This window comes from Zootoca vivipara, chromosome 16, assembly GCF_963506605.1.
Source record: "Zootoca vivipara chromosome 16, rZooViv1.1, whole genome shotgun sequence".
Lineage (NCBI taxonomy): Eukaryota > Metazoa > Chordata > Lepidosauria > Squamata > Lacertidae > Zootoca > Zootoca vivipara.
Genome location: NC_083291.1, coordinates 1,896,502 through 1,919,722, shown reverse-complemented (window position 1 = coordinate 1,919,722; position 23,221 = coordinate 1,896,502). Strand labels below are relative to the sequence as shown.

The following is a 23,221-nucleotide window of genomic DNA, read 5'->3' as shown; positions in this document are numbered from 1 at the left end:
CTGCAGCATGAGTTTTAATCAGCATTTTACACTGGTCAGAGCGGCAAAGAAAATTGCCAGGCACTTAACGTTTAGTGCTATTTTTAGATGTTTAGTGTTAAAAGAGAGTAGCGTTTGAAACTTCTCTCTAAAGATGTTTAATTTAAAAGGGTAAGTAATACGTAACTTCTATGAAGCAACATCAGAAAGTTACTGGTATTTCTTGAAAATAAAAATCAAGAGCAATAAAGGTGATCTAGAAGTATCCTTTATCGTAAAAACCAAATATTTCTGCTGTTCACAAGGCCATGTAGCTCATAAGTCTTCAAAAACTTAGGATGCAACCCCACACCCCCTTACTTGTGAGTAACCCCCACAGAACACAATGAGACTTGCGTCTGAGGACACATGTATAAAAGGACTGCGCTGTAAATCTATTAATTACTTTATTTTTTTCCTAGCACAATACGTGCCTCCAGTTCAGAATCAGACCACCACAGTTATGCCCACCAGCCTTTCAACCCCTCAGAAGGGTCAACCACAAAAAAAGAAAATAAAAAATACTATGCCTTCAATTCTTTTTAAAAAAACTTTGAAGGTGCTCTGCATTAATTTCCCTGCGCCTATTTGTCTGCCATTTGGCAGGTCTGATTCGCTCTGGAAGGGCTCATGTGTCTGCAAATTTCATCCGCTTTGGCCAAAATGTGAAAACACACACACACATATGTATATCCTGCCACTCCAAATAAGCCCAGGGCAGGAAAAACAATAGTGCAATTTAATTATCTGAAAACACCTAAAAGCAATTCCAACACAGAGGAATTTTGGGAAAGTTTTGTTGTTTCTTTTGTGTGTGTGTGTGCGCAAGGAATAGCATATTATATATTTTATCTATTGAATAATTTTGAAGAGAATCTTATGCTTTCCAGGATCTTATGCTCACTTTTCTGGGAGTAAGGCTGCCATCTTAATCCCATTCATCTGGGGATAAATCCTACAGAATTTGAGTGGGTGGTTAGGATTGTGCTGCAAATCAATGGGATTTATTTTTGAACAGATATAGGATTATGTTAATCTCTCTCCCTCTCTAATCCTATTTTGTAAAGCAATTAAAAACTATTCTGCAATGACCAGCTGATTTTGACAATAAACTACTATATGTGGGTGCACATATTTTTATACCTTCAGTGTTGGCAAGATTTTTGCTTTGTTGTAAAACATCAGGACTGTAGTGTTGCAGTTAAAGCAAGAGGAGGGATGCCATTCTGGCTTCGTGAATGCCTATTTTTCTTTACATGAATGATTTATTTATTTTTTACAGGAATGGCATTATATATTTACATCTTGCCTTTCCTCCCAGGAGCTCAGGGCTGTGTACATTTGTCTTCTCTCTACCCCTTTTAACCTTTGAAACAGTCCTATAAGTTAACCGAGGCAACCTCTGAGGGCCTTCTGGCGGTTCCCTCCCTGCAAGAAGTGAGGTTACAGGGAACCAGGCAGAGAGCCTTCTCGGTGGTGGTGCCCTCCCTGTGGAACGCCCTCCCATCAGATGCCAAGGAGATGAAGTCTTCTAAAAAGACTTTTCAGGTGTCTTCTAAATCTGAAGTTAGCCCTATATAGGGAAGTTTTTCGTGTTCAACCATTTATTGTGGTTTACTGCACAATTCAAAGTGTTGGTGCTGACCTTAAAGCCCTAAACAGCCTGGGCCCAGTATCCCTGAAGGAGCGTCTCCACCCCCATCGTTCAGCCTGTACACTGAGGTCCAGCACCGAGGGCCTTCTGGCGGTTCCCTCCCTGTGAGAAGCCAAGTTACAAGGAACCAAGCAGAGGGCCTTCTCGGTAGTAGCACCTGCCCTGTGGAACGCCCTCTCACCAGATGTCAAAGAGAAAAACAACTACCAGACTTTCAGAAGACATCTGAAGGCAGCCCTGTTTAGGGAAGCTTTTAATGTTTAATAGTTCACTGTATTTTAATATTCTGTTGGAAACCGCCCAGTGTGGCTGGAGAAACCCAGCCAGGTGGGTGGGGTATAAATAATTTATGATTATTATTATTATTATTATTATTATTATTATTATTATTATTATTATTATTATTATTATCTGCCCAGTCAGATGGGTAGCATATAAAACAACAACAACTATAATAATATAAGAAGTTCTTGCCAATAGACTGTGGGGGTGTATTGGGCCAGGAAATCTTGTTGGCTTTGTTGCTGTGCCCATATTGCATATATCACCAAACAAGATTTGTGTGTCCTTCAATTTTAATGTAAGTCAGCCTTTTGGACAATTAGAACTTTTCACTGAATTGGAAGCGTATTTTAAAACATCGGTATTATACCTGTCACTCAGACATCCAAGGTAGCTTGCAACAAATACTACTTAAAGCAGCACTAATCCAAAAAAGTGGGTAGCACCACCAAACAGCTATCCTCACATACACCAGCTGGGAACAGCCAAGTCAGCACAGCTACCTGAATACCAGTGAATAATGGAGCCAAACAGGCCTGTTGGGAAAGGGAATTCCAGAGCCTAGGCTCAATAGGAGAGAGCTCCTCCAGACAAGATATTTATCCAGCATTCACCCAGTCATTTGTTCCAATTTGTTTGTGACATTACATGACAATGATCAATTGTTCTGATTTCCTTGTGGGATGCTTATATGTTTTCCTGTTGGTCATTTGTTCATCCTACACTTTCCAGGTGTTGTGCTAGGGCAGCAGAGTACTTTAATACACTGCAATTGTACAAACCTCAATTTCATGTGCTTCAATCCCTTCTACAAAATAAGTACTGAAAGTCCGCATGAAGCACTCTGGAGATTCAGAAAGTGCTATATAACTTCTAAATATTACAACTATCAACTTTTCAAAAAGCAACAACCAGGAAATTCATCTAGTGCTACAAGCATAGAAAAAAAAATCACCTAGTCTACTTTCCTAATGCAAAGACCCACCAATCCCACAAATACTACACATTCCACGCCAAATGACACTTTCATGAGCAAAAAAAGAGACAGCACAGGAGTTCACCAGAAAACTTTTTTGTAGAGCAAATAATTTGGATAACTGAAGTAGGCCTACAAACTTACAGAACTCAAATCAGGCGAGATAATGGCTTTTGCTTTTCCCAGAATATTCATGATAGAGGTTAATAGGTCTGAGGTGGATCCTACAATCCTCAGTTGGCAACTCACTACAGTGGTACCTCTACTTACGACTAACTCTACTTACGAATGTTTCTACTTACGAATGGAGCTCCGTCCGCCATCTTGGATGTGGTTTAGATAGGATTTTTTCTACTTACGAATTTTCAGATAGGGTTGCTTCTACTTACGAATTTTTTCTCCCAATGCATTCCTATGGGATTCGACTTACAATTTTTTTCGACTTACAAATGTGCGTTCGGAACACATTAAATTCGTAAGTAGAGGTACCACTGTACGTAAATTCAATATATTCATCTCTTTTCTGTCATAAAGGACACCTTACAACCCTGATGCCTATGAAATGTATTCCTCTACCTAGTTTGACAACCATCTGTTCAGAGATTCTTGCTAAAGTATGTGTCACTTAAAATATATTCTGTTGTTTACATTCATTTCACACTATCAGGTATCTAAGAGCCAATTCATATGCCTCATATAAGCATGAGCTTCAGAAGTATGAATCCAACACATTGCTGAATTTTACTTTTTGATGTAATGCAAGTTCAACACTCATTAATACTAGCACCAAATGATAACTTATCAGTCAGCACAGCTTAACAACCCTGTGTCAACTGGACACACAATACTGTTCTAGACCATGTGCATATTCATTTTTAAGTTACCAATTGAGAGAAGCGATGAACACACTTCTATGAATGGGCCTTGGAGGGACCCTAGCAATTAATGATATCTTAAGCCTACGTGGGCAAGCAATTTGCATCTTGGCTAAGAACGAGCCGTTGCAATCAGATACAAATTTACACATCTCTTTCCCATTCAAAGCCGATTTTCAATGTATTATCCCTTTGCATGCATCAATTAGTATACACTATAACATGTCTGCCCACAAGAGGAAAAAAAATCATAAAACCCAATCTGTTTTCTGGCAGTGAGAAGCAATCACATTGAACGGCCTCCGTTAACACACATTTCTGCAGCATTATTAATACAGCAAAAACAAACTGATGCAACTCCTGAGAGGGTCAAAAATGAAACCAGCCAAAGCATCTGCAAATGAAAGTGCCTACAGCCAATTTCCATGGTTTTGCATAACGAAACAGAACCTGCATGCACACGGTGCTGCTCAACTAAACTGCACAGAGTAGACCCAATTAAATTAATGGACCCAACACTGCTCTGAGTAAAACTTAGTTTGATACCACCTATTCTGTACATCCTTTTTCTTTTCTTCTTTTTAAAGGGATAAACTGAGGAAGGTAGCAAAGGGATAATAGCCATAAAGAAACCTTACTTCAGATTTCGAGGACATGTTCTCCTCCATATCGGAATCGTTAGGATCCACAATATCATCAAACGGGGGTAATGTGGTCTTCTTCTTTTCCAGTGTCTCGCTTTCCATTTTGACTTTCCCAATCTTAAACTGAGATTTATCCTTTGTCTGTTTTCTGTCCGCCGTGGAACAAGTAAGTATCAGTGGGGGAGCACTGGAAAAACTCTTAAATAAAGCCTCTGAGCCACTTTTCCTCTTCTTTTTGGCTGCGAGATCCTCAGAATCCATCCCCGGAGGCCTTTTCGTGGGGGCTTTCCTCTCTTGTTGCTGCCCACCTGCTATGGTAAGGATGCTGTTTTCCGATTTTGGCTCCTTTGACATGGGTTTGGGTTCCTTGAAGGCCATTTTAGGAACTATTTTTTCATCCTTTAGTGGTTTGTTTTCTTTGGGTTTCTTGGAGGATTCTTTGGAAGATTTGTTATGTTCCCTGGAAGGTTCTTTGAAGGCACTTTTATGTTCTTTCGAGTCTTTAGAAGGTTTCTCCTTGTGCTCCTTATTTGATTTATGGGGCTTTGAAAAACTGTTACTGCTGCTGCTGCAAGTGCTTATAATCTTACTTGGGTCCTGCAACAATGGAAACCACAAAGTTAACTTATAAATAATAATAATAATAATAATAATAATAATAATAATAATAATAATAATTCTTTTATTATTTATACGCTTCCTATCTGCCTGGGTTGCCCTGGCCATGCAGCCCCCATCAAAATATTAAAAACAAAATAAAATACCAATCATTAAAAACTTCCCTGAACAGGGCTGCCTTCAGATGTCTTCTAAAAGTCAAATAGTTGTTTATCTGTTTGACATCTGGTGGGAGGGTGTTGCATAGAAAGGAATTTTTGCCTTTGTATTTATCTACTGCATATTGCTACTGCTTACTGCTGTATGAGGGAAGATAATAATAATAATAATAATAATAATAATAATAATAATAATAATAATATATTTATAACCCGCCCTCCCTGGCCAGGGAGGAAGGACCGGGCTCAGGAAGGCTAACATCAAAGTATGATACATTAAAAACATAAATCGATTAAAATACACCTTAAAATCAAATTTGGAGCAGAATAAAATCAAATGGCAACCCACGGATTATAACTATAGGGGATGGGAAACACTGAGTGCTCACTAGGCACAACTGTTTGTGCTGGTCTTATATGAGCCGGTGGAAAGGGTTAGGGAGGCCACTTACATACAGGGTCCCATAGAAAGAAGGGAGTCAGACTGGGCCCAGACCAAAGGCCTGGTGGAACAGCTCCGTCTCGCAGGCCCTGCGGAAAGATGTCAATCCAGGAGGGCCCTGGCCTCTTGCAACAGAGCGTTCCATGAACAGCAAAATAGGTATTTCAACAACAACAACAACTACAGCAACACTATTTTATCTAGCCACAGGTTGTTGTTATTAAACCATAAAGTAGATACAGCAAATGGGAACCCAGCACTCCTTAAATTGAATGTTTTACAGTATTTTAAGCTTTAGTTAACCTGCTAGAGGGACGCAGGTGTCGCTGTGGTCTAAACCACTAAGCCTAGGGCTTGCCAATGGGAAGGTCGGCGGTTCGAATCCCCGCGACGGGGTGAGCTCCCGTTGCTCGGTCCCTGCTCCTGCCCACCTAGGAGTTCAAAAGCACATCAAAGTGCAAGTAGATAAATAGGTACCGCTCCGACGGGAAGGTAAATGGTGTTTCCGTGTGCTGCTCTGGTTCGCCAAAAGTGGCTTAGTCATGCTGGCCACATGACCAGAAGCTGTACGCCGGCTCCCTCGGCCAATAACGCGAGATGAGAGTCGTCCGTGACTGGACCTAATGGTCAGTCGTCCCTTTACCTTTATTAACCTGCTAGCTACCCCCAAAGTTAAAGTTTGGTAGATTTTCCTCTTATCGCCAAACATTTTTAAAAGGCAAACTGCAACTGGAAGAGAGAATTGGCAGACCATTTACATGCCATGCATTTATTGGATACTGGGAGTTGTATTGTCAGCGTGTTATCTAGCATAATTAAACTAAATTCTTTTGAAACCTCTGAATCTTAAATCCCATTGCTAAAATTGTGCACTTAAACTACGTGACCAGATATGACATAATTTATCACATTTGTGGGGTGTCTACTGGAACTAATCCTGCAGATGGTGTAACACATACACATAAGACCAATTCAAGGGAACTGACCCTCCTTGCAGCCTCATGATTGTAGTTCATGAGATCCTTGTGCAAGTCGAATGGACAATCCATTGCATTCAATCACCATAACCACGCAGATAAAGTCATGGAAGAATTTGAGTAACTCGTGCATGTGTGCAAGATATTATATAATGAAAAGTTAATTCTTTGTTTGCTCTCTTCATCAACTACTTGCAGAGCCAACCATGAGAAAAAGAGCTGGGCCATGCAACACGCTGACAATACAACTCCCAGTATCCAATAAATGCATGGCATGTAAATGGTCGGCCAATTCTCTCTTCCAGTTGCAGTTGCTTTCACCACATGAAGTGCTGAAATCTAGCTTTTCCTGTTTTTAAGCAATGCTTTTGGGGAACTCATGACAAGAATGGGGGTGTCTGAGATAAGGTTGGATCCCAACTTGGAAAAAAGTTGGCCAGTATTAGATATGAACACTTCAAATTATGATCCAAACAGTCCAAAAATCCAGACTAACATGCAATCTCATGATAAATTGACTTCACCACACTGAAGTGTAACATTTTAAGAATAAAGTAGAAGATTCCAATTACTACATAGTTTTTAAAAAATAAATTTGAAAAAGCAATTAAATGCAACACACTTTAATGCAAAAATGACCACCAACAAGAAGAGCTTACAATTTTTTCCCTGGCTTTAAGTTATACACTGACGATGGCATTTTTCTATTGCATTGCCTGCCAGTTCTAGCTTTGCCTCTTCTCAAAACAGGCAACAGATTAAGTTCCAACACACACACAAAACACACAGCATATATATTTATATAAAACACAAATCCAGCTTGCGTCCCTCAAGCATGGATACATGCAATAGCTAGTTTGTAAACTTTTACTTCAGGAAGCCTACCAAGACAATTTATTTTTGCTATCTATATTTGTTTAAAGTTTTGCTGATTCTGCCAGTTTTTGTTGGTAGTTTTATCATGTGCCCCCCACAGAGAGTTTTCTGATGAAACATGCCAAATAATTAATTAAATAAATAAATACTTTGCCATTTGCTTGGATCTTGTCATAATGCTAAATCACTGCTAGCCATCTGCAGTTCACATAGATTTGGAAAATAGCTCAGCCAGTAGAGCAGGAGACTCTTAATCTCAAAGTTGTGGGTTTAAACCCCAGGCTGAGCAAAAGATTCCTGCATTGCAGGGGGATGGACTACATGATCCTCGAGGTTCCTTACAATTCTATATAATGCAATAATACTCTTAACAATTTATCCTACTGCAAGTTAAAACGGTCTTGGCTACACAAACCACCCAAGAATTAAAATATGTGCAGAAATGCTCTTAAAAGTGAAGATAGTTATTAATTAGGGGCTATCTCCCCATAGTAGTAAAATCACAAGCTCCCCAGAAAACAGTTAGCATTCAGCTTTCCCTGGCATTTTATCTAATCTGATTTCTGTCGCTGAAAAGTGAAGTAGTTGGGAACTTTGCCTGGTCCTTATTGAGAAATGGGAGGAAACTTGTCTATGTTTTGTTACCAGAGTCTCGTGGATGAACGAAAATGCACTTTGATGACTGCATTGTTCAGTTTCTAATGTATGTTACTCTTTAGGTTAGGGTGTAAGGTGCAAAAACTATGTTCATATTTGCACATTTAACACCTGCTTAAAAATATGGCCATTTAATGCACATAGGTTGCACCTCACTTTGAAAGGCAAATAAATGGAAGAAAATCTGAAATGTTCAAGGGTGACAAGGTCCACAAATAATAATATTCTGGAGATCCCAAGTCATAAGATGGCTAGATTGGCCTCTACTAGAGCCAGGGCCTTTTCAGTACTGGCCCCAACCTGGTGGAACGCTCTTTCCCAGGAGACCAGGGCCCTGCGGGATTTGTCATCTATCCGCAGGGCCTGCAAGACAGAGCTGTTCCGCCTGGCCTTTGGGTTAGACTCAGCCTGACCCGTGTTTTTCTCCCTCATGGCTTGGACTTATGGCCTACTTGAAATGAGGCTGCACTTTTATAATTTTAATACTGTATTTTAATCTGTATTTTAATTAATTGTTTTTATGTTTTATTGTGGTTCTGTTGGTGTCAGCCGCCCTGAGCCCGGTTTATTTATACCCCGGGGAGGGCGGGGTATAAATAAAAATTTATTATTATTATTATTATTATTATTATTATTATTATTATTATTATTATTAAATATATTCTAGAACTATGACTGGTCGTTCAGTCATCTGATTTTAGCATTTCTTTGAACTTGTCACTTGCTTCCGGGTCAGGCAACTTTGAAAACCCTCAGCCAATGCACGCCCCCCCCCCAATTCTGTTACCCCCCCCCCCTATGCCTCACCTTCGGCCCATGAGATGATTTCTTCTTCACTTCAGAAAAAGACAGGGAATTGCTGGGAAGGTTCAGGAGGTGAAGACTCTGCCCTGAAGCAGCTGAGGTTCCATCTGACATTACCATGATCTATTTTAAAACGGAAGCATTAGTAACATTTATAAAGCAGCTGAGGACCTAAAGCAAAGTTCTTGGAAGTGGCCACTCGAATCAAACTCTAGTTTCTGCTGTTGGCATACATAACTGACATCAATTTTAGTATAATTTGGAGTTCACCATCAATGGAAAGGACAGATTGACTGAAAAAAAAATCCATATTAAAAATGCCGTTAGAGAAGCCCAGAGAAGCATAACTGAGATAGATATACAGTATATAAATATTATTAATGAACACATACTGAAATAATTCTAGTCATTTGGCTATGAGACAAAATAACCTTTCCCCCTCTTCCAGCTTGCTTCCCTATTGTCATGCAAAAAAGATAAAATGCTTGATGATGTTTTCTTGCTAAAAAAACAGCCAGTTCCTTCTCCCTAACACCTTCTCTCAATTCTGCACAAGGTGATAGCAAGGTTATAAGTAGCAACTACCACTGTTCAGGCTTTAGGGATGATTTGAGATTGCAGTTCATTCGATTTCTGTTGCCAGTTTTAGTCATTCAGCTGGCTAATAAGCAGTCCAGTAAAATGACAGTGGAACAGATAGCAGTACATCATTCTTCACAGCAAAGAGAAGATTAGCCTGCTTGACGCTATGTTGATGCTGCAGCTAGGAACTTTTTGCACCTAAAGTACTGTATTCCTGGAGGAAACTAGGTCATGAACTTATCACCCAGCATACTGCTGGGAACTAGATTTAAGTACTGAGCATCTATGCACTCCAATAATATATGAAATCTAAATTCCAGAGGAGTAGTTCTGCTATGCTGGCCATGTTAGGGGGAAGCAAAAAATTTCCTAACATCTAAGGATGCGCTTTGTGTAAATTAAATGTATAATGATGGTCAATTTAAAAGCAGTGTGTTAGCATACTCTTTTCATTCTTATGGAGAACTTCCTTTCAAGAAGTTTGAAAATGCAAGCAAAAAAAGGAGCAAATTTTACTCTCCTAGGGGCAAGAAATCCTGCTACTTGCTGGAAGTAAAAGAAATAAACGTGAAGGCATTTTTATAATTTTTGGTTCTACAAGAAGCTAAATCAGGCATCCCCAAACTGCGACCCTCCAGATGTTTTGGCCTACAACTTCCATGATCCCTAGCTAAGAGGACCAGTGGTCAGAGATGATGGGAATTGTAGTCCAAAACATCTGGAGGGCTGAAGTTTGGGGATGCCTGAGCTAAATTATGAAATAGCTCTACAAGTGGTGGGCACCTGAGACAGCTCCTTTCCCAGTAGCCACCGACCTCGTTCTGGATAAGAGAGGCACGTACAGAAAACACACCACCAATGTTTTTAACACAAGACACAGGCTGATGTGGAAAGAGAATGCTTTCAGGTACTATGTAGCGCCGTAAAAAGAAAAACACTTTGAAATGCACTTGGAAACAGACCCGCAACCAGCCCAGTCCATTTAAGCACTGAATAATATGCTTCCTACATCCTAGCAATCGTTTTTTTATTTTTTAAAGAAACTGGAGTTTCTGGGCATTTCAGGACTCAACCCCTGGATGCTACCAAAGAAGGATGACTGTGGCAAGTCTGTTCCTGTCTAGAAAAGGCCACAGCTAACAGAAGGCTTTCTACTGCAGAGGGAGATCCTGGGTTTCTGGTGACAAAGCTGGATCTAGAATCAGCCGCAGACTGTGAACAGGATCCTGTAGGAACAGTGCAGTCCTGTCTGCAACAGCGTGAACACAGCCTCAGTGATTCTGGATCTTAAACTGGCCAAGCATTTTCAGAATTACTGCCTTTACTATATGTTTGATCTTGTAACTGTCTGCTGGGCTGAATGTTGTGCATTCCGTACTTATTTTTGCAGGGTTCAGGTCACTGGTGCAAAAAACGTGTCTTTTCTACTCAAAAGCATTCTGGGCTAGGGGTGAGAAATCAAAATCTGCAATGCCAAGAATGTATCAATGATTGTACATACAGCCTCCTTCATATGGTTTTTGGACATACAGACGAGACGTACCCCTCCTGCTTTCAGCAACTTTCTTCTGAACTCTTCCGTTGGATTGTTGAATGTAAGCTTTTCACAGCGAAGATGATTTACAGGTGGGTGGCCTTCCAAATGAAGGAATAGGTCATAGTCAAAGCGGACTTTCTTCGGTTCTTCCTATGGGTTAGAAAACAGTCAACTATAGACAAACAAAATTGACACCACACGGTATGCTTGCTTTTACGCCAGTTGTTATGCTGATTCATTTCTTCATCTGTAGTGAAATGCAACATTACATTCATTAAGATCTAAAGATTACCGTATTTTTTGCGCCATAAGATGCCCCTGACCATAAGATGCGCTTAGTTTTCAGAAGAAGAAAGGAGGAAAGCCCCGTTTTTTGGGGGATCTGCTCACAGTTGTGCAGCTTCTTTTGCAAAGAGGAAAAGCCCCATTTTTAAAGGATCAGCTCAAAGTTGTTGAGTTTACTTTGCAAAGGGAAAAAATCCTGTTCAGCTCATAGTTCTGTAGCTTCTGATAATCTAATTAGCCAGTCACATGTTGCTGGGGAAACAAACAGCCTCCCTCTGCAGAACATTCAACAATGGAGGCCTGGGCAAGGGGGCGGGCTGGAAGGGAGCTAGCATCCCTTATCTCCCTCGCCGATCTCTTGCAATCAGCTGCTGAGCGGATTCTTTTCAACACCCCTCTTTCTCTCTTGTTAGCCTTTAGCTCTTTCTTAAAAAAACAAAAAAGCACGACCTGCTTTTTGCCGCTGGGCAATTCGTCTCAAGGGACCACACATTCGCTCCATAAGACGCACAGACATTTCCCCTTACTTTTTAGGAGGAAAAAAGTGTGTCTTATGGAGCGAAAAATAGTTACCTTAAGTGGAATCTTTAAAACTGAGCAGTGCTTACAAATCCTAGGGCTTCCTAGCTTGAGTCATCGCTTGAGAATGACTATCAGGAAAAAGTTCCCCCAGAGCTGTTCTCTTCAAAGTGGGTAAAATAAACAGAAGTTTCATGGCTGAAAAGTCTATCCTGAAGTAAATCTTCTTCATCCTAAACCAAGCTCCCCTGCCCCCCCCAAACCCTAGCATCAAGCTATTCTCCAACAAGGAAATAAAAGTTTATTAAACCAAACTACTGTTTCTGTAGCATTCTTCTAGAATTCAGGAACTGGTTTCAGAATCAGATGGGTAGACATGTCAGTGCCCAATTCACAAATCACCCCCCCCCAAAGTGTGTAAGTTTATGCTAAGTTATTTTATTCATACAGCATGTTCTAAGTACTGTTTTTTAACCCCAGGGGTTCATTATTTTAACAAACTGTCAGGGATGCCCTTGGCAAATGTTCAGAGGCCACAGATTGTTCCAAATCCAACTAGAAACATGCTGCTGCCAAGTTGATACCGATCCTCTCTAGTGTTCCAAGAACATTTCAAAGTGCAAAACGGCCTGGTATACCTGGAGATGTGGATATAACTTGGCTCTCATCTTCTTTCCTAAGACTCACTGCAATTATTAAGATCAATCAAGAATTCCTAACAATGATATAAAAGCTGTAATTTCTCTTTTCTACTTGGAAACACATGCATTTTCTGTCAGCATTTAACCACATTAACTGCTCAAAGTCTTCGATTACATAAAAGGACAAAATTGAAGCGGGGGGGGGGGAGAAGCATAGCCTATATGAGATTATAAAAATAAGAACCCAATATTATCAGGAGGCTGGTGCTTCCATTTTTTTAAAAACAGGGAAACAAGGCTAAAATATAGTGACTTCTGGAATCTATGCCCCAATCCTGCATTACTGACTAGTTACCGGTAAGTGCAATCCTAAATGTTAATTCTCCTAGAATCTGCTGAAGGGCAATAGAGAAAATGTTGAAAAAACCCTAATTACCTAGAATTTGCAGTCCCAAATCAAATTGTTTCATTCCTCAACAGTAAAAAGATTGAGGCAAAGGATGCTGTGATAATGACCAGTGAACAATTTCAAATAATATTGTTCCTCTATGAGTGGCAAGCTCTGATCTCAACATAATGGTTTTAGAATTAAATCATGATTTCCAATCTACTGAGAATGTTGTGGAATTTTTTTGTTCATGCTACTTCATGAAAAAAATCAATGCTACACAATATATAGTGTTTAATGGTTCGTTGTACCTGAGCTTTAGCAAAGATAGGTAAAACATTTAAAGAATGACCCTTATTTAAGTAGTAGTTCTAACAAAAGCAACCATCATCTCACACACCGGGCCATCACAAAGCAATTTGTAGTATCAGGGAAAGGAATCAAATGACTTGCCCTGTTGTAAACATAGTATAAAATTTCTTAGAATGCCAGGGCAGGCCAATTGCTGTACAAGGACGGATAGCTCCTTAGGTAAGATAAAACTGCAGAGCCTTTCCTGCCTCAATGCCCTAGATTTTTACAATTTAAGTTGCCAAATAATGGAAGCTTTGATAGACACATCCACAAATGGAAACCTCATTTTCCAAGCAAAATTTGAGGACATATATAACATCTTTCGAAACAGGTTCCTCAGAGAAGAACAGCATTTTAAGGCCAGGTTCAGCGTCACAACCAAAATAACACTGTCGTCCAACAGCTATGGGGCGTTATCTTGAGGAATCAACAGTTCACTCACGAAAGACAGATTTTTTTTCCTGGAACGCAAAGCTACACACCCTGGAAAACAGCTACCCCTAATAATGTTCTGTAACATCAAGAAAAGCCATTAGCAGACTAGATCAGTTTGACATTTTGGAAAGAACAAGACTTCATGCTTTTATAGATAAGAATGAAATAATTCTCTTTGGGGAAAAGTAATTATTTTTTCCACTCTATATGAAGCCCAAACTTCCACAATGCCCTGGAACAAACACTGAACGCCACATTTTAGAAGCTCAATAGTGAAGAAACTGTGCACTTGTGTACAACTGCCTTTATGTATTCCAAGAGAATTCTGCTGTGCTTCTTGGTCAAAGTCACCCGTTACTTAGAGGGATTTGTTCTGCACCTAATGCAAACATCATAATCATCATCTTTACAAGTAAAAAGAACTTAACAAAGAGAAAACAGTTCATTTTAGCCACATAGCTACTTCACAAACATTCATTGTTTTCCAATGGTTGCAATAATCTAGGCTAAAATGTGCTCTCTTTGCAAGTGGTGGCAGAACTTCAAACCCTCCGTTCTCTTTAAGCTATGTTACACCTTCCAGAATTCTTAAAATTATATGCAGCATAGCTACCTGAGCAAACACTTTCAAACCAATATCCTTTTTTAAAAAAGAAAAAGAAAACACAGACAGAAAGAGAGAAAACACATCCGAGCAGGTCTTGTAAATCTCCCAAGTACCATTCTGGCCCTACAAACCCACTAGTTCTTTAATTTCCTTTTCATGCAAAGCAAATGCAAAGCAAAGTGAACTGACTTAGAGATGCCCGGCACCGTAAAGAGCAAGTACAACGGAAATCAAATTTCTGACAGGATGTATGCTTTTGCGTTGCATATAGGTATTGGTCAAGCAGTCAGATACATAAAACATTAATTCCAACTGTAACAAAGAGATAATTGTGCCAATTACAAACACCTGAATTAGATAACTGTTGTTATGAAATATTAACATTTCAAATTGTTTAGATCTAGCAAAGTTTACACAGATGAACATAGATGGACAAGATGAAAGAGACTGAACATTATTATTGTTATTTTTTGCTTTTGTTCTAATATCCCAGGAAGAGTCCAAGCAATGACAATTTGTTGTTGTTTTCACAAATAGCACATAAATCACAATAAGAAGTGAGCTTTCAACTTGATTGCAGCTATAGGGGCAGGAAAGGGGTGCTTGCTCATAGATTATATGAAGATAGGACAGTCCCATAGCTTCCAAGAGCTGGGGGGCAATCCTCTCTCCTCCCTTCACTAACAGAGAATTTCATGGTTACAGGTAGGTAGCCGTGTTGGTCTGGGTCGAAGAAAAATAAAAAAATTCCTTCAGTAGCACCTTAAAGACCAACTAAGTTTTTATTTTGGTATGAGCTTTCGTGTGCATGCACACTTCTTCAGATCAGAGAATTTCATCATTAAATTTAGAAGACAGAAATAACTACCTAAACATGATAATTACTGGTTTAATTATATTAACTGTGGTCAAATAGAAGGCAAGCACCTAACCAACCAACCAGGCACAAAAGTTAAGATACTCTCATGCCTTCTAGAACTAAGAGCATCTCAATTTTATTGCAAAGAATATTTTATACCAACATTTCTTTAGCTATTTTCAAAGGGGAGAAAATCTAGATATATGCTGAGAAATTGAAAGAACAGTATTACACACCTTGTTCTTGAAGTAAACCTCTATTGGCAAAATGAAACCAGCATACCCAGATTCCTCAACTTTGTACGGTGGATCTTTGCACACTGGGGGGGAAGAGAGAAAGAGAGAAAAAAGATTTTGAGTCTTTACAATCTGCGTAATAATTCTATATATGAAGCCATTCAAACTGCCTGAGAAAAATGCTCCTTAGTTTTTAAATGATTTGGGGAAATGTTAACATTTCATAACGTGGTTCCTTCCCTCTTTCTCTCTCCTGATTCAAGAAAGGGGAGGACTCACCCAAATATTTGAACTCAACCACTGGAAAACCACTGGCTACTGGATAACTTTAATTGATAAGCTTTTTGTTATTCAGTATTCTTTTTAATAAAAAAGTACTTGCCTCCCAAACTTTATTGTCATTTACAGATAACCCTGAAAAGTTCATCCAAAGCTCTTGAGATCCTTTGCTTAATATTATTATTCTGTATAACTGATGTATTTAAAAGCCAATACAGTAACTCTGTGGTCAGCTCCCCAAATTTAAAGTTAACTAACTTGGCTGGTGATCTGTACCAAGCAGATCTGCTATTTCTTCCTCATTGAGTCTCATTTACTCAAAAAGGTAACTGTATCCCTGTATCAAATTTAAGAGATTGTAAGCTCTTCAGTGCAGAGAACTGTCCTATTGTACTCTAAACTGACTTTGACACCAATGTCATTAGTTGTGCCTGCACAGCACACTTGTAAACCATTAATTGCTTGCTTACATATAGCTACTAAGAATTGGTTCCAGTAACCAGCAAGGGAATTTCGACAGAAGCCTTTTCAGTTGCATCTGACTGAAAATCTATATGTAAGATGGGGTAGAAAGTTTTTTGTGGGTTGGAAACTTCTGGACTGTTTGCAAGTGAAAATGTGTTCCATCATCCATTGTAATGGATGCAAACCCAGACCACAGTGTGAGGAACTCAGATATATAAGCTAGGTGCCAAGTAGTTCCTTAAACCAAGGTTACAGGTGCGAATGTCTAGTTGCCATTTTAGGGCAAGATGGCTCCAATGTCTTATTTTTCAAATGATGGAATGAGTGATGCTCATAATAAATAACAAGATGAAATATTTTTTTAAAAATTATTAAAAGATGATCCAAAAAGAACTCCCTTAAGAGAATCAAGTCTTTTTGTCTTAAGACAGTCTTTAAAAGACTCTCTCCCCCCCCCAATATTTTTTAAAAAATAATTCCAGTAGCATCTTAAAGACCAACTAAGTATAAACCTTCTAGGTATGAGCTTTCGTGTGTATACACACTTCTTCAGATACTCTGAAGCAGAGGTCGCTACAACCTTTTAACACTTTATAACTGAGTGATTCTCAGTTAACAATCTGGCTAGTTCAGATGACAACCTTGAGCTGGGTTAAGAGCTTTCGGAAGTTAAAGAAGAAAAGTCACTTGATCAAGGGACAGTCCACATATATATTGGTCTATTCTTGCCTCTTTTAGTTTAAGTGCCATGATTATTTAAGTGCCATAACGTAGAGATAGTCTTCACAACTGTGAACAGGGCAGGGCAGTGGGGGAAGCGAAGAAAAGCTACAACAATTCGCTATAACATTGTTCACTGCTCCTGCTCAGGCAGCATTTTGCTTCCTGAAATTCATCCGGTCGTGCAGATCAAATATAATAGATAGAAATCTATAGGATGTGGTATTAAGTGTGTGAAGACAGTCAAGAACCAATGATTCGCAGGCATGCACCTCCAGATGGTGGAGATGTCAGGTGCCATCCTGGCACCTTCGCTTGGACTGGATCTAGACACATCAAAGAAGCATTTCAGTTAAATGCATTGCAAACTTTTTATGAGAAACCAGGTAGGCAAAAATGGAACTCCACAGTGCCACCTGGTGTCACAGTGTTAGAATGCATAACAATGCATATAAAGCATTTTTTCTTTGCCAATGTCAATGTAGCCGAGTCCTTAGTCGTAAATGGCCAATAGCCTGGTGCCTGGCTAATTTCAAACACTGAGAAAGTACTGGATATATAATATATTGTACATATGCATAGAGATTAGACGCACTGCAGGCTCTTGAAATTATTGCTCACCTGACTCACAGGAAAAAGGGTACCAACACAAGACTAACACCTCTTTAAAACCTCTGGAAGAAAGGCATTATTAGCGGTGCTAAAACATTTAGTAATACTACAATGGTAGTTAATGTTCAAGGAAGAAACGTGGTCCTGTAACTTTGATATTGTACCAGCCAATACATTTAGAAGCACTGCATTATCCAAGGTTGCTTATGGGCTGATATTGAGAATGGGATACTGAATTCATTATTTGTTCTGATACATCTTTTTTCACATGGTTTAAGGTAAGTCGAAATTGCATGCCAGACAAGCAGCATGAAAACGGTTTGTTGACAGATTATGCGAAGGCACCTCATGAAACAGGTATACTTAAACTTAGTTATCTTATTGCAAAATGAGCAGGCCCAATAGCTAAACGTTTTCTGTCATTCTTTTAAATAGCTAATTCATTAAACAGTGGACTCTACCCAAACAACAAATTATCTAGGTGCCAAAGAAATTTTGGCAAAACAACCTCATCTTGACACAGATGGTATGTATTAGCTAATCCTCTGGGAAAATAGCCGTTTATTGAAGTGAAGCAGGGGAGGGGGGCATAACACAGCATATTTCAGAGCCATAAATGATTCTTAAAGGGATTTTTTTCCTGGAGGAGGAGAAAAGAACTGGAAAAAACCTTTTAAAGTACTTCTTGGATGGCCACGCTTCAGGTATTCCAGCAAAATGTTACGTGGGTGCCAAAAAACTTGGCTGTTCATTGAAATATTATACATCCCTCCATTATATTCACTAAGGCAGCCAAAATAAGAAAGGTCTGACAATCCACAAATGATTTTTGGACAGTAAAAACCCCACTCACTGATGCATTTCTCCCCGTGCAAGGGTTTGTTTAAAATTTGCTCTTATCAGTGTCAACTGTCCAAGAGATGGCAGGGAAGCAGATATACATGAAAAGCAGAGCAGTGCAGTGAATAGCACAGACCGCAAAAAGTCTGAAGGCATTCACTTCCAATTTAGACTAACCACAGTTGGTTGTGATGTTGAAATCCCGACAAACTGTAGTCATAATTATGGTTAATGGGGGGAGGGGGGGAATCCACATTCGAATCATAATCTGTGAAGCTGCCTTGTTTCCACAAACCATAATTAGAAGAGTCTATTTAGGATTCAGATGCAATCTAAAAATTGAAGCGGAAGCAGAAGATTGCAATCTTTGGTGGCAAAACCAGAGGAAGTGAGGAGTGCAGGAGCACAAAGCTTGCCGTGGCTCCTCCTTGCAATACTAAATCATGGCTTAGTGGCATGTGCAAATTGGGGGCTCGTACACACTTCCACTTCTCGCAGGAAGTGGGCCCAAGCAGTTTTGCATTTGCCCCACAGCTTTCCCCTGGGAAACCTGACTGCCGTAGATGGCATGATTATTTAAGTGCCATAGATGGAAGGTTGAAGCATCAGTGCCTGCCACTATCCTTTTATGCGCACAATAGCCAAAGGAGCTTCCGATTGCATTTATATCAGAAGGAAGTCTGGTATAAAACCAATCACTGATGCTGAAATGGATCACAATTATCATGGGCACACATCACACAAGAACATTGAACTAGAACCGCAGAAGTTAAGGGTATCCACCAAGCTAGGGAGGATTTAAACACACACACACACACACACACACACACACACACACACACACACAACCCCCAACTGTATAGTTGTCTAAACAAAGCAATCTGTGATGCAGGCGAAAAAGAGTCCTTTTCCGTTAACACTGGCTGACAGCCTCCTTTAGAATATCAAGAAGTTCTGGTGAAATCATTTGGTTGCCATCAACTGACAACTCTTGTCTCTTGGATAACCAACAAAGGATAGCTAAGAGAACCATTCAAAGGTTTTTTTTGGGTTGCAGTACTTTAGAGTGCAAAGCGACGCCTCATCCATGTCAATATTCCTTCATATAACAAGATTCCCTGCACTCAGCGGGGGGGGGGGGGGACAGGCCAGGGAGAAGACTGGCATGCTAAATTTTTGAAGTTCAGGATATTTCCTCATTTGGAGGAACCTATAGTCAGTCACATATTCTCTGAAGTGATATAATCCAGACAAAAGTTCACCTCCACAGCAAGATCTAAGCCCAAATCACATGTCAGAACCCAAGGGCTCTCTTTCTTGGGCGCACACACTTTGGGATTATTCTGTAAAACCCTGGTTGCCACAGGGGTGCCGCTGAAAGAATGTAGTTGGTCAAGGGAGCCGTGGACTCGAAAAGGTTGAAAACCTATGCTGCAAAATGTAACTTCAATGCATCCCTCAGAGAGATGAATGGGGTAAGGAGAATGTCGCACTGAATGAGCATCTGGCAAATTCCAGGCTTTCTATCAAGCAGTATTTAGGTTTGAATACATCTATACAAATGACTTCATAGTCATCTTTCCCTTTAAGGAATAAAAACCTTGATGCAAAGTTAGTATTTTCTAACTAGTTCGATTGAGACACTTAGCCATTGACAGTCTAAAAACAATGGAAACTTTCCCCATGTTACCAGCAAAGAGGTGGGGTTTATTGGGCGGGGGGGGGGCTATAACCAGATATTGCTGCTTGCTCGGTCAATATGCCAGCTATTTTTCAAAGATCAGTTTCTCACAGGTCAGCCTTTCACTATGACGGACCAAATGGGGTGGGGTGGAGAAAAAGAAAGAAAGGTGCCTGAAAGTTAAACATTTACAAACACTGCAAACAAATGACAAAACCAACTTTTGTTTTGTTTTGAACAGGCAGTTCAAATAAATGCTCCAGAACTCTTGTTTTCATTCCAACTATTGAATGTAACTATATTCTGAGTACACATGCTTCCTATTTATTTGGGACAGCATACCATTCCTGTTGGATCCAAAGGGAAGCCTGTTCATATCTAAGGGGTTATGTCCCCTGCCCTGCCCCTAATTCTAGTACACCAGCCTTCCCTTACCTGGTGCCCTCCAGATGTTTGGGATGACAGCTTCATGGTGATCCAAAATATCAGGGGGCAGAATCTGCTCTGAAGGTTCAAGTCTCTTCAAAAGGTGTTTCTGCTTAAGGCAGCTCCTCATTTGCCCTCAAAGCCTTCCATGCTTCTTAACTTTTGGTTCAGTTTGCACATTCATATTCTGCCTTTCCACAAACAAGCTTAGGATGGCATAGCTGGTCTCCAACTCTCTCAGTATTATCCCCACACTATCCTGGAAGTAGGTTAGGGCTAAATACAGCAATTGCTCCAAAGTTCTCTTATAAAATCACAAAAAGATAAAACACTCATAAAACAAAAGAAAATCAATGAATAAGATCTAAAATGATTCTAAATGGAAGGACTAATGCCTCTAATACAAGCCCTGCCTCTAATACAAACAAGTAACACATAAACTAAACAAAATAAAATAAGCAAACAGTTATATTAAGTTAATATGGGAGGGAAAAGGAAAGGGAGGACTTAAGGACTTGGCAAGGGTGGGTACGAAGGGACTGGGTGTATGGATCCTGCGTGTAGCATACTGCAACTTAGAGAAGCTTCTGAAACAGCAATGGAAGTCAAGAATGAAAGTGCAGTCGGTACATGATAATGTGAAAATGTGCATGGGCACATGCACACACAAATACAGATGCATCAAGTGGTTCCTCTTGGAACCTCATAATTATTCTTGAATTTCATCTACCACCGACATCAGAGATCACCTCTGTCTCCACTGATTGAACCATAAACATCATGGATCAAGCACTTCCCAGAGCTGCCATGATGGCACAAAACCATGGACATAGCTGCCAAGTTCTCCCTTTTTTTAAGGGAAATTCCCTTATGCTGAATAGGCTTCCTCGCGAGAAAAGGGAAAACTTGGCAGCTATGACCATGGATCTAAGACGCAGGTCTTTATAGATCCTCACAAGTCATGAGGAGAGCATTGCCAAAGATCTACACTGGGTCAAAAACATCAGAAAGCAGGGTGTAGCAAAACTATCCTTATCATTTGACAGAATATTCCAATCAGTTTACCAATGATTTACATGCACTTTATGTTAATTGAGCGTGGATCTTTAAGTTACAAGTCAACACGTTAAGTTCTCTTTCATAAGTTATTCTCAACTAACCTTCATCACTGGAGTCACTCTCCGAACCTTCTTCCATATACATGTTTAATTATTTAGTACTCCTAGATGACACACAAAAATCTGGAAATATTCTCTGTTATAGTATCTATCTCGGAGAAAACTGGTCGTTTGGTCTTCTTTAGGGGCAGCAGATACAGCAGCCTAAACGTCCTAGTTCATTGGGATGAAAACAAAAGTCTTCCAACAATATAGCCAACGATAAAAAGGAAGGTCCACCACACTGTACCATCAAAAGTCACCAGAGGATATATAAAAAATGTAATTAAGAAAAACAACAGAAACGCTTCATTGCCAAATAAATTGTTTCTCAGTGTTATCATCTCTCTTTCGGCCCTAGATTACTTTAAGGGAGAGGGACAAGGGCAACCTTAAGCACTGCTGTGAAGCACATAATAGTATGCAAATGAACAAAGCTCATTGTATGATGAACACATGATGTAGCTTCTATGTCACAAAATCTGGCCAGCTAACCTTTAAGACCTAGCTACTTGGACAAAGAAATATACGAGATAGATTGAAAGCAGAGAGTTTCCCAGGAGCAACGCTGTCACCAGGACTCTAGTGGCACAACAGCACACCTCTCCAGATGACGATGACGATTGACACGAGGACTGCAGACCCTCCAAGTGTCCCTATTTTCCAGGGACAGTCCTAGATTTTCAGAAGCCATCCCAGTTTCTGCTTATGTCGTGCTAAGCACGCCCCTATTTCCATCCGAAAAATGTTGGAGGGTATGGAGTTATGTGACCCCTGAGCAAAGGAGATAAGTAATTATACAGCCTTTAGAAGACATCTGAAGGCAGCCCTGTATAGGGAAGGTTTATTTTTAATGTTTAATGTTTTATTATGCTTTTATATATGTTGGAAGCCATCCAAAGTGGCTGGGGCAACCCAGTCAGATGGACGAGGTCCAAATTGTTGAATAGAATGTCTCTATTTCCATCAGAGGAATGTTGGAGGGCATGAGACTTATGACAGCAAAGCCACTGGGCACCTGACCTGGTGAGCGAGAACAAGTATTGTACTACATTCCAGACGGGTCTGTAGAGTACTCAACCTGAAGCGTACTTAACCCAAAGTAGGAGTGTAATTGGTTCTGGAAGTCCATACTTAACCTGAAGCATACTTAACCTGAAGCGAACTTTCCCATTGAAAGCAATGGAAAGTGGATTAATCCGTTCCAGACGGTCCGCGGAGTAGCCTACTCAACCTGAAGTGTACTTAACCCGAAGTATGAGTGTAATTGGTTCTGGAAGTCCGTACTTAATCTGAAGCATACTTAACCTGAAGTGAACTTTCCCATTGAAAGTAATGGAAAGTGGATTAATCCGTTCCAGACGGGTCCGCGGAGTACTTAAACTGAAAGTACTCAAACCGAAGCATACTTAAACCGAGGTATGACTGTACAGACAAAGAAGCACAAAGGAGGTCTCTTCAGACTGACTGTGGACTGCAAAACAAAATAGTGAGCGAAACCCAAGCTATACGCACTGATGATCCTGCATTCAGCAGGCTGGAAGGTTCAAGGTCCCTTTCAAACCTTTGGAATAGGTCTGCAGATATCAAAGAGTGGAAGCAGTAAAGCAGCATTAC

General features: G+C 40.0%; 1 protein-coding gene across 5 annotated transcripts in view; it reads right to left on the bottom strand.

Moving 5' to 3' along the window:
- Positions 1–23,221, bottom strand: part of MLLT3 (MLLT3 super elongation complex subunit) — a 101,602-nt gene that overhangs the window by 36,169 nt on the left and 42,212 nt on the right. For all 5 annotated transcript variants that reach the window (XM_060269012.1, XM_035097431.2, XM_060269013.1 and 2 more), the window contains exons 3-6: positions 15,425–15,507; positions 11,107–11,250; positions 8,985–9,104; positions 4,444–5,046 (exon numbers count right to left, since the gene is read on the bottom strand). In XM_060269012.1, the coding sequence (XP_060124995.1) occupies positions 4,444–5,046; positions 8,985–9,104; positions 11,107–11,250; positions 15,425–15,507 (950 nt within the window). The remainder of the gene's footprint in view (positions 1–4,443; positions 5,047–8,984; positions 9,105–11,106; positions 11,251–15,424; positions 15,508–23,221) is intronic.